Genomic DNA, 24,846 nt, shown 5'->3' with positions numbered 1-24,846 from the left:
AATGTATCAGGGGTCTTATATGCAACTAGCCATCCTTTTTGCTAACTTGGCACCACTATCTCACATGAACAGACCACATGGCTCTCACACAGCCATTCCCATTGTTTAAACCACCAGGTCTCACTGGATGGATGGATGGATCGACAGCATCAGTCCAGCATTGTGTGTAAACTTTAGGAATAGCATCCTAATCAACACTGGTAATACAACAAACTTCTTTTACAACCTCACCTGCTTTCACCCTTTGGAGTACACAATCTACATGGTCGATAATTTTCGATATCTTCTGATACAAAACATCACTATTGTGGTAGACTTTTCAGCTATATCGCCCAGACCTAAGTCGTATGTTCTACAGAGATAAAGTGGAAGTTGGAGCTATGAAAAATCAAGGTAAATGTCACATGGTGACTTTTCACGTTCATGAATACTGAGTACAAGAAGGTGAAAAACCTTAGTAGTCTGTACCTCAAAACAAGTGCAGGATGTTTTTTATCTGGACTCCCTGTAATAATTTAAAAATAATATGTTGGTCTTTTTTCAACACCATTTTACTCATTTCATTTGAAATTGTGGACCTGTCAGCTCTTTGTTGCGTTAAATTGTTTGAACATAAAACAGCCTCACTTGTGACAACCTTTTACCACTGCCTGGCTTTGAAGTGGATTCGATGGCTAAATGGAGTCTGCATATTTGTGATTATTATGTGGTCAGCTCCCATAGTGGCCTTGAGAGGGTTCAGTAAATGAGAACCTGTAAATTAAATTAACGTGTTCAAAGCACTCATTGTTCAAATAAGCTGATATGGAAAGACCCCCTTCACCATTTGCTGCTCTTAGACCAGCACTGTGTTTATAGTAGACAGCTTTCATGTATCTCAGGTTTCTCCTGCAAGTGAATAATTTATCCAGCTATTTAAAAGGCAGTCTAACATCTGCTCTGAGAAAACAGTTCTTTTGAAAGATAATGATTCGTTGAGGGACACACAAGTTCACTTGTCTCTAAATAAATGAATTAATTAAAGTTTAAAAATAACATTTCTTTATTCTCCATAAACTCAAGGTCAAATTGACCATTACCAAAGTTCTTTGTGTTTATTTCCATGTTGAGGAAATGATGTTCTTACATGGTGTTGCACGGTGAGGTGCAGGGAAGCATGATGAGACAGGAGGAGGACAAAAACATGACGCTGGCAGGGAGTTTTGCTGCAAAAATTCGTCAAACTTTTGTTGTCAGTCTCCAAAAAAAATAAAACAAAAAAAATTACTTAACAATACACTTTTCTTTTCAGTACTCAGCTTAGAACAAATCTGGTGCTGCTCTTCTTACACCAGTCCACTCTCTCTCTCAGTGCTCTCTCATATATAGCATGAGAGCCTGCCTTGCCAGTTCAAACTGGCCTATCAGGTCAGCTCTGCAGGAAGGAGGTTGACAAGATTAATCACAAATATATATTGTTCTTCTTAGCTTGCTCAAACCAACAAAGCCTCATTTCATTCTTCAGTAGATTTTCATAAATACCATACACTCAAAATAATCAAATCATTTGAGTATCAAACAGTATTTGTCTTAATTACCTGTCATTTCATCACTCACCCTTTGGCCAATCAAGTCTGAGAATCCGCCTACTCCTGCAGCACATAAAAGGACTATTTTTCAGGCGTGCTTCCTCTTTAAACACCAGGACAAGATGGCCTCCGCAAGGACTCACACCCTGACAGGTTTTGGCTTTGATTACATCATTACTTTAATAGACTCTTAAGAAAAGTGTGTTTCTAATGCTGAGTACAATTGGTTGTATTTCTTTGTTAATATTAAACTAAAAATTTAATAAAGAAAATAAAGAAGTTGTGTGAGTGAATCTGTCCACCTTGCTTAACAAACACAAGGGCTTAGCAAATACAAAAGGGAGTTGAGGCTTCCTCACACATGGATAACACATGAATATGACTTTTTTGAAACACTTCTCTTTGTCCTTGATTCCTCAGACCTTGTTGCGGGATGGTAAGAGGGAGAGCACAGTCAGCACACTCTACCTTTCTCCCTCCAACATTGAGTCAGGTCAGCAGATCACCTGTCGAGCTTCAAACAAAGCAGCCCCCAACGGAAAAGACGCGACAGTCACAATCGACATTCAGCGTAAGTAAAAATCACCCAGACTTCAAATAATTTAGATAAAACATGTCCTCATAGTGTTCTTTAGATGATAATAGAAATACTCTCATTAATACAGTTTTAAAATAGCCAAAGAAACAACATCAGAAATCAATTAAATCTTCAAAGAGGTGGGGGAAAGCACAGGAACACATGGGCACAAATAAAATTAGATCAAGATTACAAATTATCTGAGCCATAAAATTATGTACAATTTAATAAAAACCCTATGTGTTTTCTCTACCTCTTCATAGTGTGATCCAGACACTTCAATGAATAATTCAATTGTCAGATGATATTATTTGGTCACAAAAAGAATCTGCTCCAAGTTATGGATTTGGAAACTCCTTCAAAACTCAAGGCATGACAAATAAGGCTGAAAAATCTCTTCAGAGATGATATTTCTTGACAAATCTATCCACCTGCACCCCCACCTCCATGCATTGTTTTTCAGTGTTTTACTTCAGTTTTGTCATTTAAAGAATGGAGTTTATAGTGTACAGCTTGGAGAGACTGATGCATGAGCTAACTAATTAATGGCTGTTGTGGTTATTGTAAGAAAGTTGTTCAATCCTTTTGTCATGCAAAACAATCCTAGCACTATTTTCAAGAGTCAAGACTTGAGACGCAAGTGTTTGATACTCGATACTGTCCGCTCATGTGTTTGGATGGCCTTGAACTATAACTGTAGTTCTGGTAATAGAACTCCCTGGCATCAGCTGACAGTGATCCAAACACCCTCAAAGTAACTTAAAAGTAACCGTCTTTAGGATGCAACCAATCCATTCTGCCTGGTGAGGTGATGTGGTGTGTGTTAAGTAATGCTGCAAGTAATTTTTCACATTGGTCTAAGTGATTGTCAAACCATTTTTTGAGCCAAGCACTTAAACATGTTCCCTTTGTTGCATTTAACATGCACATTCTGTATAGCCATGAGGTGATATCGTACACTGGGAGAGATGGCTTTGGAAGGGGAATGTTAAAATACAAAGAAGTAATTCAGCAAATGTAGAAAGGCAGCCATGAGTTTATGAGCTCTGCTGTTTGATGGTCAGGGTTAAGAGTAGACAGGTGCTGGATGAATTAGTGATGGTGGTGCTGTCAAGATGGAGAAGCTGTAGAGACTCCTGGGGGTCTTAGAAAGCACAGCACCTCACCTCTGAGGGCAGCCAATGATAACCACTGGCTCTTAATATTGATGGAAGGCAGCTGCTGCAGTCTTAGAGAAGCACTCTGCAGCCAAAACTTTATACCCTGCTCTGGCAGAATGCTTTCAGGGACCACGCAGGGTTTGTGTGGGGCTCTGTCCCCCAGGCAGGATGACCACTGATTATGTGGCTAGTACATTACAGCTAATATATGTGTATATATTAGTGCTGTCAATCGATTAAAATATTTAAACGCGATTAATTGCATGACTGTCTGTAGTTAATCACAATAATCGCAAATTAATCACAGGTTTGGTCAGAATGTACCTTAATGGGATATTTTTCAAGTGTTCAAAATGTAATTCAAATCTAAGTTTATTAAATAAAATACATTAACCAAAAACAATGACAAATATTGTTCAGAAATCCTCAAAGGCCCTGCATTTGGCATAAAAAATATGCTCAAATAATAACATGAAAAGCCTATCAGGCACAGATGAGCATATTGACCTGCTCAATTTAACATGAAGGCCAAAATGCACTAAAAGCCTCAATAGAAAAGTCAATTGTAGCTTCTATGGAACTGCAGGCTTCAAATTTAAAATTCCAACACCACAGAACCAGCTGTAGTTTAGGAAAAGGTCACTATTTATATGCATTTATTTATTTATTTAGTAGTATTATTTTTAATAATATTTTATTTCTTTAATAAAATGTTGTCCTCTGAGGAGAAAAATCCTCACTTTTATTCTACATAGTGATGAAACGCTGTGTGATATTCATGTTTTTGTATTAAGGCAACAAGATCATTTACATCAGTGTCACTCTGACTGTTTACATCAATGAGAATGTTTTAGACCACAGCAGACAGCAAACTGCACATCGACACACACCGAGGAGATGAAGAGGGGAGCATGACAATGATAATGCAGCACAGTGACAAACGTTTTGTGGAAGAGACCAGCGCCTGTAAGTTTAGACGTCACAGAGACAGATATTTTAATCTGTAGTGTATAAACCACAGAACTGTACAGTAACATCAGGATTCATCACCAATAAAGTTTTTATATCAGTCGGTACATCACACACACACCCCCTCCCTCTCTCCTTTCTGCAGCTTGTCTCTCCTCCCTCACAGTTGTGATCAATCAGCATGAAGTAATTAAGTATTTAAAAGTATACAAATTAGACTTGGAGTAAATTAATCACACATCACATAAGTGCGTGGTAACATTATGATTCATGATCATAAAAAGTTTTTATATCAAGTTGACACATCTGTCCAGATTCACACACTGTCTCTCTCTCTCTCTTCTGTGGGTCAGACTTATTTTTACTTTTACCTGGTTTCAGGTGGAGCTGCAGCTTGATCAACACACTCTCATCTCCCTCTCCTCTCATATGTATATGTATACACACACATATAATAAATATATAAGTATACTTGTTGAAATTTGGTGTACAACTCAGATACTAAGATACATTTGTAGTAAAAAAAAAAATTCTACAAATTCTACAACTCAAAAATTGTTTTTCAAAATTTGGTCGCAGTTAACTGTGGTTTATGCTATAATTTTTTAAATACAATATTCTGGGGTTTTTAAATTCAAGTATTTATTACTAATAACTAAGGTAATAACAGGAACACGATACTGTTTATTATTGTTTTGGTGGCCTACATATCTGACAACAGAAGGAGGGATTATCCTAAGTGAATTTTGAGACTTCAGGTGCTTTTTTTTTCACTGCCAGGGGAGGATAATTATGTTACTGTGATACTAACAGTCTCAACAGTGTAAACTGAGCTATCAGTCTGATCATCTGTACAAATTATCTGGCTAGACGTTAATTAACCTAGTGGACTCCAAATCAGCACTAAAATAATGAACAATAATAATAAATCTAGCAGACTCTCTAATCACCTGCAACCTGCCGAGTGCTAATTCCCTAATGTTTGAAACACCTGTTTATAGATACTCAAGTCCAGAGAAGAAGGCCAGTTGGCCACAAAACCAAATCTCTGCTCCCTATGATAATGCTCCAGCCAGCAGTTCATTAATGAAAGCCTACTGTATTTCTTATCATTACCCTGCACAAGTGTAGGACCAGACACCATTAATCAATGCTGACTCATCTTTTTTGGCAACCTCAAATATCATGGCTTGACTCTTATAAGTGATCTTTGACTACCTCATTCATATATTATTGGTGTCAGCATGGACTACTTTAGTACTGAAATTAGTGATGATGTGTGTCTGGCCTCCCTGTTTCTGACCGCATGATGCCAGGTCCAGGTCAGCCTTTACGTGGAAGCTAACAGTGGCTGTTGTTGTTAGTCTAACACTGCAGGTTATTACTGCTGCAGTAATATGTATGTTGCATTTTACCACTGTTGATGTTTAAGGTTTTAAAACATAATACAACATAATTATAATTGCATCTATAAAACATTATAATTATTACCATATAACATCAACAAAATTTTAATTCAAAGATTCAAGGATTCAAGGTACTTTATTGTCATACCAGCTCACCTTTACAGTTTATGGTACGAAATTGGTACTCGGGTCCGGGATTGAGCCATAAATAATTAAAAACAAAGTATTTAAAGAGCACAAGTAAGGCAAGAGAAGAATATACACAAGGCAATATACAAGTAAGGCAAATATACAAGTAAGACTAATAGATACAAGGATTAAAGAGGCTGAGATCAGCACTGCTAATGCTAGGTCTAAGAGAAACACGCATGAGCAAGTATTTTAAGAGCACATGTTTCTACCAGCACGTTAATACTGTAATTAGTGGGAAAAAAAAAACCCCTTAAAATTAAAAATTCAACTGGGAAGACACTTAATTTGCCTGGAACCCACTCAGATGACCACCTGTGGGACCAGGGAACTGACTAAATTGAAAACCTATCAACATCACTGCCTGCATCTGCAAGACTGAAGCTGACTCTGATACTACTAGACAGTTTTTACCATTTTTCATACCACTGTAGACACATTAATAATAATTTAATTTTACAGTCATGCAAAACACCATATGTTCATATTTAAGAGTGACATATTTGCTAATTAGTTTTTGGGGAAAAATGTGTTGAATGCTGATCTAAATCAACAAACATGGCATCAAACTGGGATGTGTGTGATGTGCTGAAGAACCAGTTAATCAAAGCACTTCATCAGAAAGGGGGAGTGCCACAGGATGATAGTCGTTTAGACTAGATACTGCAGCCTTTTTACGTACAGGGACTATGGGGGCTGTAAAGTGAGTGAAGTGTAAAGTGTTTTTTTGCCCTTACTTTGAAAAAGACAGAATTCCACAATAGTTGCGAAATTGTGTAAAACGTTCATGAAAACATAATGCAGTGATTTGCAAATACATTTCAACTTGTATTCAGTTGAATACAGTGCAAGATATTTAATGTCCAAATTGTCATGGCAACACAACCCTGGGGAAACTTGGTGTTTAGGTGTACAGGTAAAGTGTGTGCTTCCCCCTTAACCCCCCAAAAAAGCCAACAACTAGACTAATGTGTACTAAGCAAGTTTTTTTTGTCTCCAAAATTGCATACCACCCTTTATTTTTTTTTTTTTGAATCACATTATCATTGTTGGCTCTTGTCTAGGCTTCCCGGGTTTGGTCACCCATGCACATGTAAAACAATGAGAAACTAAGTGTTCGGCTGCAAGGCTGCAGGTAAAGTGTGTGCTCTTTCTGTCAGTGCTCAACTGATTGTTCATTTTGTAGACATTGAACATGTAGACAGTAATTCAAAACAAATCTTTGCATTGATAAGTGGGAAAACTCCAGTTCACTTGATGCAGAGCTCCAACAAACAGTTGTTCACTTGGATGTATTTTTCAGTGTCTCCTAGCTGCTCCCCATTGTCTCTTTTACATTAACTTTAGCATGCTACTTTCAAATCAACACTTGGTGTGTGACCAGGTAAGCCCACCCCCTAGCCCACGTGTCAAACTCAAGGCCAATTCAATTATACACGGCCCACAAGATAATTTCATGTGTCTATTATGAATGGCCCGTCAGTAAATAGCACTCCCACAACTCATACTACAAGTCCCACAATGCACTGCGACAGCTACCGCACAACTCGAGTAATAAATCGGCTCGCAGTCGTGAAGACGCGAGCTTCTGTCAAACAACAATGTAAACAGTTTGTCTGTTTAGGCAACTGGCTCAATGCAAAGAAACAGAAGTATATGAGGAGGGAGATGAGCGAGTGCTGATGGAGCTGCAGCTCCACCTGAGAGAGAGAGAGAGAGAGAGAGAGAGAGAGAGAGAGAGAGAGAATATGGACAGATGTGTCGACTTCATTCATTCATTTTCTGTTACCGCTTATTCCGCCATCGCGGGCTGCTGGAGCCTATCCCAGTTGACATTGGGCGAGAGGCGGGGTTCACCCTGGACGAGTCGCTAGTTCATCGCAGGGCTGACACATTCACACCTACGGGCAATTTAAAGTCACCAATTAACCTAGCATGCGTGTCTTTGGACTGTGGGAGGAAGCCGGAGAACCCAGAGAGAACCCACGCAGACACGGGGAGAACATGCAAACTCCACACAGAAAGGCCCTGCCCAAGCAAGCCGGGGATCGAACTCAGGACCTTCTTGCTGTGAGGCGGCAGTGATATAAAAAACTTTTTATGGTCATGAATCATAATATTAATGCACACTTCTGTGGTGTGTGATTTTTTTACTCAATGTCTGATTTGTGTACCTTAAAATACTTAATTGCTGCAATATTGTAAGTCATGATGAAGAGTCCAGACTGTATCTCCTCTTCATCTCCTCAGTGTGTGTCAGTGTGCAGTTTAAACCTTTTCCTAAAATACTGCTGGTTCTGTGGTGTTAAATTTTAAATCTGAAGCCTGCCCAGAAGAACTTAACAATATCATCTACACCTGTAGACTTTTTACTGAATCAGAAACTGCCCTTTTGGAGGTAAAATAATCAAAGCCACGAAGGTCATCCACAGCCTCCCTAACTACCAATGCTAACCCAACTGGCTCAGCTGGACCCAACCTGTTGTTTAAGTTTGGACACCATTTTTCTTGTGGCCCAATTTATGACATCAGTGGCAGCAAAGCTCTATCAATGAAGTGGGGGACTCTGATGAGGGTTTGACTCTGCTGCTGAAGGGCACCACACTGTGTTTTCACTTGTCCTCCTCTTTTGGTATTTTTCTCCACTTTTCTTCTCTTTGGGTCTTCTCCTGCCTACTATTCCACCAGATTTACTACCATAAGCCACTTCATAGCTATCAGCCAATTCCATCAAATGCCGTTGGCTGGTAAAATCACATTCAGTAGACCTCTGTCTCACTGGGGACACAGTTTTTAAGCTGTTCCAGTAGTGTTAGATCTTTCAGTTGCAGAATTAAGAATTACCCCAGCAATTGAATGTGACTTCCTTTTTTGCCACAGATCCCAGTGTGATTCACCCAGCTGCCATCTTACATCACATAATTGTCACTTGTAGGCCTCTTGTATGCTGCTGTAACTTTCTAACACAGCTTTACTCAGAGCATCATACTCAAGGCCCACGGGAATTGTCTGAGGCTGCCACTTCTCTCTGAGCTTTTAAAAAGAAATGGCTACTTTGCCTCCGTGGCACTCACCTTCCTTAGCCCCCTTCTCAAACATTTCAAAGAATATATCAACAATGCTTTCATCACAAGATAGCGTGAAACTGTGTGCTCTAATATCAAAACTCTGTTCAGCTTTGCTTCAAGTTATAGTGGCTTTCTGAACCTCTAACCTGGCCTCCTCTAAACTTCTCTAAATGGGCCCTCTCCTTTACTTTTTCCTCTCTGTCCTTTTCTTTTTATGTCTGCTGGAGCTCCCTTTTCCTTTCTAGATGAACCCTCTCCTTTTCTTTTTCTTGTCATTTGACCTGCCAAATACACTATAGGGGAAACACTGTATATCGTATCGTTGAACATGTATTGAGATACGTATCGAATCATCTCAGTCAGTGAGATACACACCCCTAGTGAATAGTTTTTTTGTTTTGTTTTTTTTAAATGTATTCAGTTGAATATAGGTCAAAACGGGTTTTTGCAAATCATTGCATTCTGGTTTTATTTATGTTTTACACAGCATCCTAACTATTTTTTATTGTACTAGGGTTGCAAATTTCTTCCTTAACTTAACACTTAAAACCGTGAACATTTGATTCATTGATTAATCATTACTAATTGATAAGATTCAAAATGCATGTCTTTTTCTTTTTTTATTTTTACAATTCTAGAGAAACATTAATTCATCAAGCACAAATAATTTAAATTAGAGAGGTTTGGGCAGTTATATTATATTACACTTACATACATTTTGGTAAGGTTTAGAATGGAGAACCTTTACTTGTAGTGGAGTGTTTTTGCTCAGGTAATGGACACTTCCAACTCTGATCAGCACACCTACAGTATAACTGCACCTGTGTTACTGCCTACTGATGTACCTGTGTATGTAACAGTGGTTTGGACGGGTTTCTTGTGAAAGCATACTATGCATACTCAAAGTTTAAAAAAAGTTCTAATAACTTAATTATATCAAGTTCATTTAACATTTTGTTCCATTTTGAGTAATTTTAACTAATATGTTTTGATTAAATTGAACTATGGCTATATTAAGTAAGAGTAACTTAAAAACATAGCTTACATACAACTTAATACACTGTAAATCTGAATGCTCAAAATAATTGATTGGTGTAAGTATAGTTAACTTAAAATTTTCTTAAAAGTTCTACTTATAATTGTTGATTGCCAGTAGCATTGTCCGCCTTTTCAGTTTATTAAACTTGTAATTTTTGATTAATATGAACTTTTTGCAGATTTGGGTAACCTACTTAAAATAATTACCTCATAGTTACTTATAAAAAAAAATTATCTATTAAACATGAATAAATCAAACCAAGAATCAATTAAGAATAAATCCGTTGCATCAGATGGATTTGTAATGTGTAGGTTACACACGCACACCTTCCACCGGAAGTGTTCACAAGATTTTATTTTGTAGTATTTTCGTGCACTTCCTCTTCAGACAGCGAGGCGGACTGGTGGAGGACTCGGGAGTAAAGCGGGAACAGACCAACCGACCGAAGAAGGCAACATTAGCACTGAGCTCTGCACCATTAGGTTAAATGTAAGTAGTCAACATAAAACTCGCTTGAATGTTTGTTTCAGGCGGTTCAACGTGTTTTTAAAACGGACTAAGTGAGTCACGTTAGCCATGTAAAATTGTTAACCGTTAGGTTAGCAGCAAGCTAACATGCAAAGTCATCTCGCCAGTTAATGTTAGCTGTGTTGCATGGCAAACGTCATGTATTTGTAAAAACTGGTGATGCCAAACATGCAGTGACTGCTCATAATTAAAACTCTTAATCTGTGTTGAAGCTGCATCAGTGTGTGAAAGCAGAAAGCTAACTCTAGCACCATGTGTTGTGTCTAGCTAGAAGTTATTCTCTGCAGCAGAAAGCTAACTGTAGCACCTCGTGTTGTCTAGCTAAAAGTTAAATTAGCTGGTTAAATGAAATTGTTTTTTTCTTTGTGGTTAGCACAGATAGGTGATACATTTTTTTTTCCCCTGTTGGCAAATTCAGGTTCAACTGCCAGGTTGTCTGTGTGTGTGTGTGTGTGTGTGTGTGTGTGTGTGTGTGTGTGTGTAATGTAGGCTATTTGTGTAAAATGTTGCAGATTGAATAGTCTAATAGGCTAACACATCTAATATTGTTTTAAGCAATGTTGGTGTATTTTGTTGTACTTTGATGGTTCTGATAGAGGTTTAAACTTCATAACAGGTGTCCTGTAAAACATTTTTTTGTGTGTGTGTTTGTAGGTTGCTGCAACGAACATGACTTGGCACTGTAAGTTATGTTCAGCTTTTTCTACCACAAGAACATATCTATTTAAACACTGTAGACTGCAGCACAGCCACTTTTCGAAAATTAGCCCACTCCCATGCCTCTATGATGATTGCATGTGCACATTTCAGACACTTAGTGCACTGAGTACTCATCTGTCAAGATATCATACTCAAAAACAAAACAGCAGTGCAAGGGAAAATCAGGAACTTGTGACTTTCAAGTGTCTTTTATGCACATTTGAGCAACCATTTTCAGAGTCTGTACTCCTCATTCACATAAGATCACACTTAAAAAAGCATGAGACAGTGGTATGCCCATACAGAGGTTGTGACTATAGCACAAATGTATACTCTTCATTTAACTCCCATAAAAGTAGAGTGCACCAAGGGAGTCTTGCATCAGACTTTTCTAGTGACATCGTTTATGAGCATACTCAGAATCTCCATGCTACCAGCTCTAATGTCACTATTGATTCGGATGAAGAATGTCCAGTTCAGAGCACACAAATGTAGGATGATGAGCAGTGTGATACTTCGAAACTAAAAAATCAGCTCAAACTTAATGCAGCTTCTTTATTTCTAAAGATGCAGGCTATCTTTCATGTGTCGAACACAGCTACACAAGAAATAGTTGACAACTTGAATCAGATCTTCTCTTTATCTCAGCCCTTGATCAAGGATGCCATTAATGATATATTGCAGAGACATGGTCACAATATTACAGATTCCACACTCAATGACATTGTCAGTGCTGTCATGGACTCTGTTGTATTTAGTGCCACCTGCAAAGGTGCAGAGTTGTCCTCTTACAAGCGAAGAAAGACATTTATAGAGCACAACTATCCATTGGTAATGCCAGTAGAGTACCATTTAGAATCACCTGGTCATACCATCATGTACCAATCCTTCAAATGCTTCAGGAACTGTTTAAAAACAGATATTCTGAGCAAGATCAGAGAACCAAACGCTGAGCCTGGTTATTATGTGTCATATTGTGATGGCTCTCATTTCCAGGAGAATGAATTACTCTCAACAGAAGATCTACACCTAGCAATCCAGCTATATATTGACGATCTGGAAATAGCTAACCCTCTCGGCACATCACGTAAAGTTTGCAAACTTTGTGCTGTATACTGGGTCCTAGCAAATGTGCCGCCCAAGTATCGATGAGCAATGCACACTATACAACTGGCTGTGCTAGCTAAAGTGACAGACCTGCAGCTGTACCTTGCTCCACTGGTCCTTGATGTTCACACACTCAAACAGGATGGTGTTTTCATTGAATCTGTTGGTCAGAATGTGAAAGGCACCATCTTCTGTGTTTCTGTTGACAATCTGGCTGCGCATGGGTTAGGCGGCTTTATGGAGTCATTCAGAGCAGATTATGTTTGCAGATTCTGTATGGCCACAAGTGAACAGTTTCAAGCAACTGAGGTAAAAAAGGATGAATTTGTCCAGAGAACCAAAGCTAGTCATGACCTTCATGTACAAAATGTCCTCCAAGATGAGAGTTCAAGCAGCCAATTTGGGGTTAAAGGTGGTTGTGTCTTGCGTGAGTCACTTGATTACTTCCACCCTATCACAGGTCTTCCTCCAGATCTACTACATGATCTTTTGGAAGGAATCGTTCCAATTGAACTTGCTCTTTGCATTAAAGAAATGATTCGGCTTAAGTTCTTCACTTTAGACTATTTGAACCAAAGGATCACATCTTTCCCATATCAGCACACTGATAAAGTAAATAAACCTCATCCAGTTCCCAAAACATTCATGACCCGAGGAACAATAGGAGGCAACGGGCATGAAAATGCCACTCTCTACTTCAGTTACTTGTAGGCAGTAAAGTACCAGAGAGTAATGCTGCATGGGAGGTTTTGATGGACTTGAAGGAGGTGGTGGAATTAGCATTGTGCCCATCATTTTCTGATGAAACACTTGACTACTTTGTTTGCAAAATCAGTGACCACAGACAGATACTGCAAGAAGCTTTCCCCGAGTTTAGACTTCGTCCTAAACATCACTATGTAGAGCATTATCCCACCTTAGTTAAGTGCTTTGGGCCCCTGGTGCATGTTTGGACGATGCGATTCGAGGCTAAGCATCGCCTCTTCAAGAGAGTGGTGCATGATGTGCAAAACTTAAAACTTCCAAAAACGCAAACATCCAGGGTTGAGTCTGTTTTGGTTTCAACTCTACCAGAAGTAGCTCAGGCTCACATCAGAGGACAAACAACTAGTGACACTGTCTATCGTACATCAAAGGTGACCATTAATGGCATAGACTATACCAGTGGAATGTTTGTGTCTGTTGGAGTCAGTGGGGGACTGCCTAAATTTTGCAGACTAACACAGATCTACCTTGTGAATCACAATGTCTCTTTTCTCCGTTATGATTATGACTCCTGGTATGTAGAGCATCTTTGATCCTACGAGCTGTCAGCCACACAGGGAAGCCTGTCTATCCACCTGCAATCGGAATTCAATGATACAAGCCCACTCTCTGCATACAAAATAGATGGGCTGCTGTTGGTGACTCCCAAGAGGTTCATACAAGTGAGACAAAATTAAGACCACTCTATGGTAAGTAATTCTTCACAAATCAGTAATTGCACATTTATTGGAAGATGTGCTCAGTATGATCAATCATTATACATCAATTTTGGGATTGCACTCTTTGGTAACACATTCTAAAGAACATACTGCATTAAAAGCACATTAATATAGCTGGCTAATTTTATGGTAGTTATAATGTACTGTGTAACCCAGGTCTCACAATTTTCTGTCACTTTGGCATGTGAGGTATAAAGCATTGTCAATGCTGAACACATTAGAGGTTGTCATAAATGATTATAAACATTTAAAAAGCCTTATAAATGCACCATAATACATGTTGATGTGCTTTTAACCTCTCATTTCATTTATTAAAGCGATGGCAGCTGAAGCCCCACAAAACATGATCCTTCGTGTCATCGAGGCGGACCGTGTCAGAAAATTAAAACTCGGCTCCTGTCCAGCCTCTGTTGATGGACTGATTGAGATTTTAAAAGAACAACTGGGATTGGACTGTGACTTCACTTTGAAATATGAAGATCCAGACTTCGATGGAAAACTCACTTGCCTCATTGACATTCAAGAATTACCACAAAAAGCCTGTGTTCATATTTCACTTACAGAGGATTCCAGTTCTGTTGCATCAACTGATACCCTTTCAGACGTGTCATCCCCAGAACGTCTAAGCAGATGGCCTCCAGGTGCTTTTGAAATTCCCACATTTGCATATGACGTTGAGCTGACACTTCAAGATGGGAATGCTGAATTTGAAAAGAATGAAAAAACTCTTTAGCTGTCAAGGGATCAAAAGCATAATATCTTAGACAAACTGGCATCTACCATATATGGTTTCAAGGCTTACCCTAGTGATAAAGAGATAGCAGTGGTAGCTGAAGCTCTTGTGAGGAAACATCCCTGTTTAAAAGAAGCAGGATCTGACAGTGGATGGAATGGCTGGAAAAACAGCATCAAGTTTAAAATGGGTAACTACAGGACCAAGATGAGAAGAGCTGGATGTCAGGAGGTCACTGTAAATGCTAGGAAAAGAAGTCAAAGAAACCCTGAGAATGAACCCTCACACTCCAACATCAAAAGACCTAGGCGTGCAGAAGTCAACTTTCTGCCCAACTTTCCTCAAGGAGAGTATCCCTCAAGTCTTGAAGTTTTGAGGAAGGCCATTGTGAAGGAAGTAAAGAAGACTGATAGAAATCTCCCACTTATTAGCAAGATGATGCAGACCACATTTACCTCGTGACGACAGACTATTGTGATGTCCAGCCCTCCAATCAAAGAACTCATGGAGCTGTGGCCTGATCTTCGTATGCAGTCCGAGGTAATGTTGATCCACTCATTCATCTGTTTTCATCTGTACCACACAGTACTGTATATCACATTGTGTGCAGTGTTATCCATGCATTCATCCTAGATTAAATAATCTCTTTCCTCTTTCTCTCTGCTTTCTGTACTGTCCTTTCCACAATGCAGGTGTATGCAGAGTTTCAACGCATTACTAACCAGAACCTTCCCAATACTTTCTATGCCGAACTTGATTGCCACACTCCTCGTTTAATGGCCTTATTTAGGCAGAAAGCTTCCAGACGCGTTGGCTGACATTTTCAAAGTCCATGATACACAGGTGATTATACATTTCACAAGTGAAGTCTTTGTGTAATGTTGAGAATTTAAAGAAAGAAGAAGAAACTACCTATTTTAGTGTAAATAACCTATTCATATTTTCATTTCATTTACTTATGTATAAGGAAAACACACATTAACATTTCTGTAAATGGGCCAGTGTTCAACTGCAAACGTTTGGCAAGATGTTTAGAAACCTTAACCCTCTTTCAAAATCCATCCCTTGAGACCCTTAGGACATTTTGTCCACTCAAAACAACTGCTCTAAAAACATATGAGATAAAGATTTTTTTTCAGATTTTTTTTCACAGCTCTTTCAGTCAACCTCTGTTCTTTCCAAAAATACTAAATATTCTATTTTTCTTTGGTTTTTAATATTTTTATTGACCCTTTCATTTTTCCAGGATGATATGGATGAGCCAGACCTGGGGGATGCGTCAGTGGTCCTCCTTACAACCGTGAGTGACGATGCCACAAGCCCAGTTCACTAACACCCAGCAAAAATCTCCGTCATCCCAGAGGGTGATGTGGTGGTCGACCTCCCCAGACTTGCTGATGCCTTTCTGGTAATGTTCGGCCTGATTTATGCTCTACATCTCGCCTATCCGAAGGGACTGACCAACACGTTAGAGTTCACACAGAAAATCTTGCTTGGTCTGGATAACTCTAAACTGTCACCAAAGCTACAGACTCTCAAAAATGACCTCATGTTACATGTGTAACTCTAGATCTGAAAAGGAGTTGTGGATTCTGAGGGCTCACCCTGTTAGAGCATAGTCCACAACAAGCCATGTCATGGTCCATGGTGACTATTGTTCAACTGTTGATGTTCAAGCTGCTGCTCTACAGTATTCAACTGGTTTTCAGCCAAATGGCACAAAGTTGTTAATGTAATTTACATTTTTTTTTGTTGTTGAACTGATATGCAAAGTGTTTACACTATGACATTTTGTTTTTACAAGGTGTAGTCTGGGGAAGGAATCTGGCCTCAAAGTTTCAGGCTGTTTTACTGAAGTAAAGTAATTACCTACCTAGTTGCAAACAGTGTTATAGAGACTTTCTTATCACCCGAGGATGGGATGTTGGGATATTGTGAATTTTGCTTTTGAGTTTGAATTTCTTTTCTAAAACTACACAGTGCATCCTGAAGTTACTAGATTTAAACCAGATAGCCAAAGGAAGGCTACACACTGTGTCTTGTGTATGTATGGTTTTGAAAATTGTTTACATTGCTGCACTGCAAGTTTACAACCAGATGGCCCAAATTGTGCCTTTGTAATTGTTTACTTTCAAATATTATTTATATTTCATTTTATGCTACAAGGCACAGGTGTGGGTAAATAATTCTTCTAAACTCAAAGGGTAATGTTGTATTAATAGTTTGAATATTTTCCACTACTACTTTTAAATCAAGAGTACTTGATATGTTTAAGGCAATCAGTTGCCACAAATATTTTAAGTGTGCAGGTAAATGATTTTGAGTTTAAGCAAGTCAATGTTTTTGAGTCATGTGTAATCAGAAGATTGAAAGAAAAAACTAATAAATGTTAAGTTCATTGAACATGAAATCCTGAGTTTATTAAGTTATCTTGAGTTATTGCAACGAGAAAGATGAATGAATTATTTGAGTACCATTCACTGACAATTTTTGAGTTGGCCTAATCAGTAATTCAATTTATGAGTAATTTAAAAGTATATCTAATATCAACTCCAAATATTTAAGCTCTGATATACTCAAATGTTTGAGTTTATGAACTCAAAAAAAATGTGGCAACTGATTGCCTCACTTTTTTTGAGTTCTGCTAACTTATTCAGGTTTACAGTGTAGTCTAAACATACTCTGACAAACAATTATCATGTAATAGTTTCCTAACCAAATTATGTTGATATTAATATAAATACTTTAATGTAAATTGGTTTGGTTAATGTGCTTGATAAGAAATTGGAGCGTTGTCCAACGGACTTTATTATCAATGGTTTGGTAGGAGGGCTACAGTAGGGAGGGGGTGACATTGTTTGTTTTTTTGTTTGTTTTGTTTTGTTTTGCTTGTTTGATTGTTTTTCATATTGACCCGCACGTGACCTACAGATGTTTTTCTTTGACCATCCCTGAGTGACTGAGGGGGAAATGCAAGACCCTCCCTCAACCACAAATAATAATAAAAAGCAAAGTATCATCATAACAAAGTTATCTTAGGACACTTTTCAAAGACAGCAGGTCTAGAAAGTATTCTTTATAAACCCAACTGGAGAGGAAAGGGAGGGGAGAGGAAAGAAACATGCAGTGGCACAATGAAATGTTTACTTCCAGAGTCAAAGTAATAGTAATAGTGATGGTAGCAATTGTGGTACTGGTTGTAGTAATACTGACAATAATTGCAATAATGATAATAACAGCAACAGTAATATGGGGAAACCAGTAATACTAACACCACAACCATTACTACCACCAATAAATAATACTATTAGTTGAAGTAGTGGGTTTTGAGCAGCCATTATAGGTGTCTTGCAGCCACAAATCCAGACTCTGCAGCTCTGGAGGCAGAGGTACCTGTAGAAAGTGGAAGAGGAAACGAGACAGCACAAAACCATAGGAGAATATGTTGAGTTAATAACAAGCATTAATAGGATATGAGTACATATAGATAGAGACTATAGGCTTTATCAAAGAGGACAGGTTAAAGTTTACTCTTAAATTAGGAGAGGATGTCTGCCACTCAAACTGGGAGCTGATCCCACAAGGGAGGAGCTTGATAGCTGAAGGCTCTGGCTCCCATTTTTACTTTTGGACACTCTAGGAACCATGAGTAACCCTGCATTCTTAGAGCACAGTATTCTAGTGGGATGATAAGACAGCATGAGTTCTTTAAGATAAGGCTTTGTGTTTGAGGGGTATGATTTTATATTCCATTCTGGATTTTACAGGGAGCTAATACAGAGAAAATAGTACAGGAAAAATATGATCTCTTTTCCTGGTTCTTGTCAGTATATGTGCTGCAGCTTTCTGGACCAGCTGGAGAGTCTTAAGAAACTTACTGGTGCAGCTTGATAGTAATGAATTGCACTAATCCAGCCTAGAACTAACAAAAAAGCACTGACTAGTTGACTGCATGTTTGAGACAGGAAGTGCCTGATTTTAACAGTGCCATGGAGGTTAAAACAGACAGTCCTTGAGGTTTTATGGGGGAGGTAATGAAATATCATCTGTCAGGAATCCCAACTCTTAGTTTGTTTTTCATCTGGTTTTGTTTTCTTGCCTCATCACTAACTCTCCAGTCATTTCAGATCACGCCTCTCTCTAAGCCCATGCATTTGTTCATTGCCTGCACCTGGTTTTCCCCGCCCATCTCCACACCTGTGGCCCATTCTCCCATCACTCCTTCAGTGTTTATATACCAGTCCATTTTCCCCTGCTCTCTGCCAGATCGACTTGTGTTTTTTTTTTTTTTTTTTTTTTTTTTGCCAAGCTATCCAGCCTTTTCTCCCTATCACCTGTTTTTGGACCCTGCCTGTTTTGGACTCTGGATTCCCTGCCTGCTTCTTGTCGGATTTGTTTGCCTTGTTGACTGTTTTCCTGGTTTTTGACTCCGCCTGAATTTACCAGTAAAGAGAACTTTGCTTGAAACACCACGGCCTTTGTTGTGCATTTGGGTTCTGTACTGGTGATTCTAACATCATCAGAGATAACTCTGAGATTCCTTATGGTGGAGCTGGAGGCCAGGGCATTGCCATCTAGAGTAACAAAATTTTTAGACAGTTAATTTTGCATATGTTTGGGGCAGCATACCTTCATCTCAGTTTCATCTGAGTCCAGTAGCAGAAATTTGCAGGTCATCCAGGTTTTTATTTCCCTAAAATATGCTTGAAGATTAGCTACCTGTCTGATTTCATCTGGCTTGATCAGTAGGTATAACTGGGTATCATCTGCATAGCACCTAATAATATTTCCCAAAGGAACAAAGGAAGCATGTAAAGGATAAATAAAGGTTTAGATGATGAAACAGTTACTTGATGCAGATCAATTTAAGAAAAATAGTCTAAATATATGTCAGGTTTTACAGCTGTCTCTAGTGTTTCTGGAAATAAATATATCAGTACTTGTTGAGGCCAGAAGTTGGTGAACTTTGTCTAATTGTTTAGTTATGATTTTATCAGTCAGGGTTCTAATGAAGTCGTTACTAATGAGGGCCATGGGAATACATGGCTCAACAGAGCTATGAATCTCAGTCAGCCTGGTAACAGTGCTGAAAAAAAATTGTGAGTTGTTCTTGTTTGACTCTATGGATGATGAATTATATGCTGCTCTAACATCATGGAGGGCCTTGCTATATGTTTTAAGACTTCCTTTCCAGACTAAATGAGATTCTCTCTGTTTTGAGGAACATCGTATCCTTTCAAATTTACACAAAGCTCCATGGAGCTAATCTCCATTGTTTTAGTATTGAAGATTATTTAGGGTTTAGGCTGAACTGGTTTAAGGAGTTACATCAACTCAATGGTGTGTCGGTGAGGACAGATGAGCACATACAGGAGGTTCCAATTGAATCTTTTATTGTTGTAAGGTCGTCTGAAGTGATTTGAACTGGTTTCATCTGACAACAGAAAGAAAGGAGTAAACAATATTAAACTACACATAATTTCTCTTTAACACAGTTAATAATCCAAAAGATTATTGGACGTCAAATATGAATACAATAAACCTAAGAATCTAAAAACATACATCAAAGAAAACTGAATTGTCATTAACTAAAGTCATTTAAATGCATTTAAATCAGGTAACTCACATATCAGATACGCAGTTCAAACATTTCAACAGGCTGAGACATCCACATGCTCCATTGTTCTGAAGGGGAAAAGAGGATGGCCACATGTGGCCTGGCTGCTTTATAGCCTCTGGGCTCCACCCATCCAGGAAGGTGAAGGCAGGTAGGAGTGGCTGGGGATTTTCCATCCAGGTAGAGGGAACAGGTAGAGAGAGAGCTTGGGGGATTTTCCACAAGTATGTTCCTGTTTAGGGGAGCATTTGTGTCAAGTCATTGACAATGAGCCTGCAGCATTATTAACAAAATCAATCTGAGAGGACCAGTGTTGGCAAAGAAGTCCTCTGTTATATCGAGACTTTCAAATACGGACGGCATAACTTCCTTAAATTTAGCTACAGCACTATCAGAAAGACACCTAGTGTGGTCATGTAGTCCTGTAATAGGAATTCAGAAGGTATTAAATTATGGTCTGGTAGAAGACAGATTTGTCATGTAAATGTTCAATTTCCATGCCACATGCCAGAACTAGGTTGAGGGTGTGGTTGAAACAGAGTGCTTTCATGTTCTGATGAGAGCCAACTGGATCCAGTAATGAGATAAACGCAGTACTAAGGCTATCATTACCATTGTCCACATGAATATAAATATAACCTACAATAATTATTTCATCACTTTGAAGGACTATATGAAAAAAAATCTTGCTGCGGCAGCATGGATTTACCAGGAGGAAACAAAGAGAAAAGATTTGAAAGTGAGGAGACAGATCTCCTGGTTCAAGGAGTGAGAGTGCAAGAGTGCACAATATATGGAGACAACAGGACGTCTTCAAAGCAGCTTCATGTATAAATAGGTTATTGAACATCTGCAAAGAACAATACAATGATGAACTGTAAATGTCATGCAGATATGTAGCTGGTTATGTTTTACACTGAAGCACCTTGAGAATGTATTGTATTTTATAATACATTACCATCATCATCATTATTATGCAGCTCCGCTGGCTGAGGAGTGGGAGAGAAGAGGGAGGAGTGGGGCACAGAAATGGTGTGGTCGAGGACAGAGGCGAACCCCGTGGGTGCAGGAAGCAGAATCAAAGTAATTCTGAAGTTTGAAGTATATATCCAATCAGTCTTGTGTGGTCAGATATAAAGTTAATTTTGTATGTTACAGATCATAAGTGTTTAATTCTTGTTTTTCTGGATAAACACACAAATGCAAACTACAGCTGCCCCAGCTGACAGCTGTGATGTGGTTCCATGCGCACTTTTCAGGTCTGTTGAAATTTATTAGGCATTATAATTATGATAATAATTCCATATTAGTGAGATTAACTTTAAAGACACACACGTGTGCATGGCTGTTAAACATAAATGACAGGTGTTTTGTGACTGTGGAGACGTGTGTGTGTGACTTGACCAAACGCACCGGGTGCTATCCTGTGCATTCAGACTAACTCCGCCACCGACTTAAAACCAGGTTTTAGCTGGTCTAAGGCACAAAGGGTTTTAACTCCAATGTCCCAAGCACAAGATGTATCAAGATGGCGGCGCGTGTAGACGCAGCGACCTCACGCTCTCCCGGAAAAGCGATGTTTTGTTCATCAAGTAAGTGTTTGTCGGCAAGTTTGTCTCAACAATCTACGTCGGAATATAGGTACAGTTGACAGGCTCTCCTACACATTCGGAGAAGCAAGAACTGCAAAGTTTCGAACACGGAAATACAGACGCTAAGGGAGCTCGGAATACTACACTGGCCTGCCGCCTCACCGGACTCACCTGCTACTTTTCCCCCGAAAAGGAGGCATCGGAAGCGGTGTGCAAGGACGGGAAAACGAGGCAAGCGCGGAGGTATCCGAGCTAGGCTAGAGGCTAAGCCAACTCGCCCAGCCATTCTATCTATTCTTCTGGCCAACGTACGATCACTGGACAACAAAACGGACGACATCCGACTTCTGAGATCAGCGAATCGCAAAGTGAGTGACTGTTGTGTGCTAGTTTTCACGGAGACATGGCCAAATGACAACATCCCGGACTCAGCTATACAACTGGAGCAGTTAGCATGCTACAGAGCCGACAGAGCTCTCGTAGAAGGAGGAAAGACCTGTGGCGGCGGAGTCTGTGTTTTAATCTGCGATGCGTGGTGCCGAGACGCTACTATAGTATGCAAACACTGCTCTCCACTAGCAGAGTTCATGATCGTGAAGTGTCGCCCTTTCTACCTGCCCAGGGAGATAAGTTCGATCCTGCTGGTCGCAACTTATATTCCCCCAACTAACAGCAACGGCGATAGAAATGCGGCGCTGAATGAACTGTACCAGGCTATCAGTGAACAACAAACCGCACACCCAGACGGTTTCATCATCCTCGCCGGCGATTTCAACCATGCTGAACTCAAAACTGTTCTCCCAAAGTTTCACCAGCATGTAAATTTTCCCACAAGAGGTGACAACATATTGGACCTAGTCTACACACAACACAAAGGAGCATACAAAGCCACCCCCCTCCCCCACATCGGCGCCTCGGATCACCTCACTGTTATGCTAATGCCAGCATACAGACAGAGAGTGAAAGTCACCAAAAAAGCTCTCAAAGAGGTAAGGGTGTGGCCACAGGAGGCCACCTCTGCTCTCCAGGACTGTTTCGAGTTGACCGACTGGGAAATGTTCAGAGAAGCAGCCACATACAACAATATCACAGACATTGAGGAATACACAGACACGGTGACCTCCTATATCACCAAATGCATCGATGACGTGACCCATATGAAGACCATCACGATTCGAGCTAACCAAAAGCCATGGCTGACAGGGGACGTCCACAGGCTGCTGAAGGCCAGAGACAAGGCCTTCAGAGCTGGGGACGAATCAGGCCTGAGAACAGCTAGAGCCAACCTGTCCCGTGGCATCAGGAAAGCAAAACAAGACCACACACACAAGATAACCTCCCACTTCAAGGATAGCAAGGATGCACAGAGCCTATGGCAGGGCATTCAAGCTATCACAGACTATAAGCAGGCGCTGCGAAGCTGTGAGAGTAACACCACTCTGCTCAACAACCTGAACAGCTTCTTTGCACGCTTCGAAGCACAGAACAATACTCGGCCACAGAAAACATCACCACCTCCGCACGACCAGCCCCTGTGCCTGACTGCTGCCAGCGTGAAGAGGACACTCTCTGCCATCAACACCCGGAAAGCAGCGGGTCCAGACGACATCCCTGGTAGAGTGCTGAAAGACTGCGCAGAGGAACTGAAGGATGTCTTCACAAACATCCTCAACACCTCCCTGAAGCAAGCCATTGTCCCATCAGGCTTCAAGGCTGCCACCATCATACCTGTGCCGAAGAAATCATCCCCATCCTGCTTCAATGACTACCGTCCTGTGGCACTGACTTCCATCGTCATGAAGTGCTTCGAACGACTAGTCATGTCACACATCAAATCCACCCTGCCCCCCACCCTGGACCCATATCAGTTCGCATACAGGGCAAAACGATCCACAGAGGATGCAATCTGCTCTGCTCTCCATCCAGCCCTCACCCACCTGGACAAGAAAGACTCATATGTGAGAATGCTGTTCATAGACTTCAGCTCAGCATTCAACACCATAATACCACAACAACTCATCTGCAAACTGAACAAACTGGGCCTCAGCACCTCCCTCTGTAACTGGCTGCTGGACTTCCTCAGCCAGAGGCCTCAAGTGGTGCGTGTTGGCAACAACGTCTCCAACAGCATCACCCTGAGCACAGGGGCCCCACAAGGCTGTGTGCTCAGTCCCCTGTTGTTCACCCTGCTGACGCATGACTGCACACCAACCTACAGCTCCAACCACCTTGTGAAGTTTGCAGACGACACCACCCTGGTGGGGCGCATCACCAAGGGCGATGAGACCCACTACAGAAAAGAGGTCGAGCTCCTGACCAAGTGGTGCAAAGACAACAACCTCCTGCTGAACGTCAGTAAGACCAAAGAGATTGTTGTCAACTTCCAGAGAGGCCTCACACAACACCCCCCACTGACCATCGACGGCGCTGCAGTGGAGAGGGTGAGCAGCACCAAGTTCCATTAGTGAGGACCTCTCCTGGACCACCAACACTGCATCACTGGCCAAGAAAGCACAGCAACGCCTCTACTTCCTGCGCAAACTCAAGAGAGCAAGTGCTCCACCACCCATCATGACCACATTCTACAGAGGAACCATCGAGAGCATCCTTTCCAGCTGCATCACTGTGTGGGGCGGGAGCTGCACTGACTACAACAGGAAAGCTCTACAACGCATCGTGAGAGCAGCAGAGAGGATAATTGGTGTATCACTCCCTCCCCTGCAAGACATATACACCACCCGCCTCACCCGCAAGGCTATCACAATAGTCAACGATGCAAGCCACCCTGCACACAATCTGTTCAGCCTCCTGCCCTCTGGAAAGAGGTACAGGAGCCTCCGTTCCTACACCAATAGACTCACCAACAGCTTCATCCACCAGGCCATGAGACTGCTGAACTCTCTCCTCTCCCCACTCTCAGCCTCAGCCAGCAGGACCACCAGACTGTTAGGAGTCTAAGTGAACACACTGGACCCCCCCCCCTCTGGACTGGAACTGAGCCTGAATGTGTAAAGACTTTGCACTCCTTTGCACATGCAATTTGCACACAACTGCTGCTATTCTTTACCATCTATTACTATTATTACTACTGCTACTACATTTGCCATGGA

The 24,846-nt window shown here is 40.4% G+C and overlaps 1 protein-coding gene across 1 annotated transcript in view; it reads left to right on the top strand.

Annotated features, from left to right (window-relative positions):
* Positions 1-24,846, top strand: part of LOC146318500 (kin of IRRE-like protein 3) — a 462,133-nt gene that overhangs the window by 316,821 nt on the left and 120,466 nt on the right. The window contains exon 5 of the mRNA XM_084730401.1: positions 1,989-2,139. Within this exon, the coding sequence (XP_084586527.1) occupies positions 1,989-2,139 (151 nt within the window). The remainder of the gene's footprint in view (positions 1-1,988; positions 2,140-24,846) is intronic.

Source organism: Lutjanus erythropterus, chromosome 11, assembly GCF_056507025.1.
Source record: "Lutjanus erythropterus isolate fLutEry1 chromosome 11, fLutEry1.hap2, whole genome shotgun sequence".
In the NCBI taxonomy this organism is placed as follows: domain Eukaryota; kingdom Metazoa; phylum Chordata; class Actinopteri; order Lutjaniformes; family Lutjanidae; genus Lutjanus; species Lutjanus erythropterus.
The sequence above is the reverse complement of the archived record's forward strand: the minus strand, read 5'-3'. Positions and strand labels throughout refer to the sequence as shown.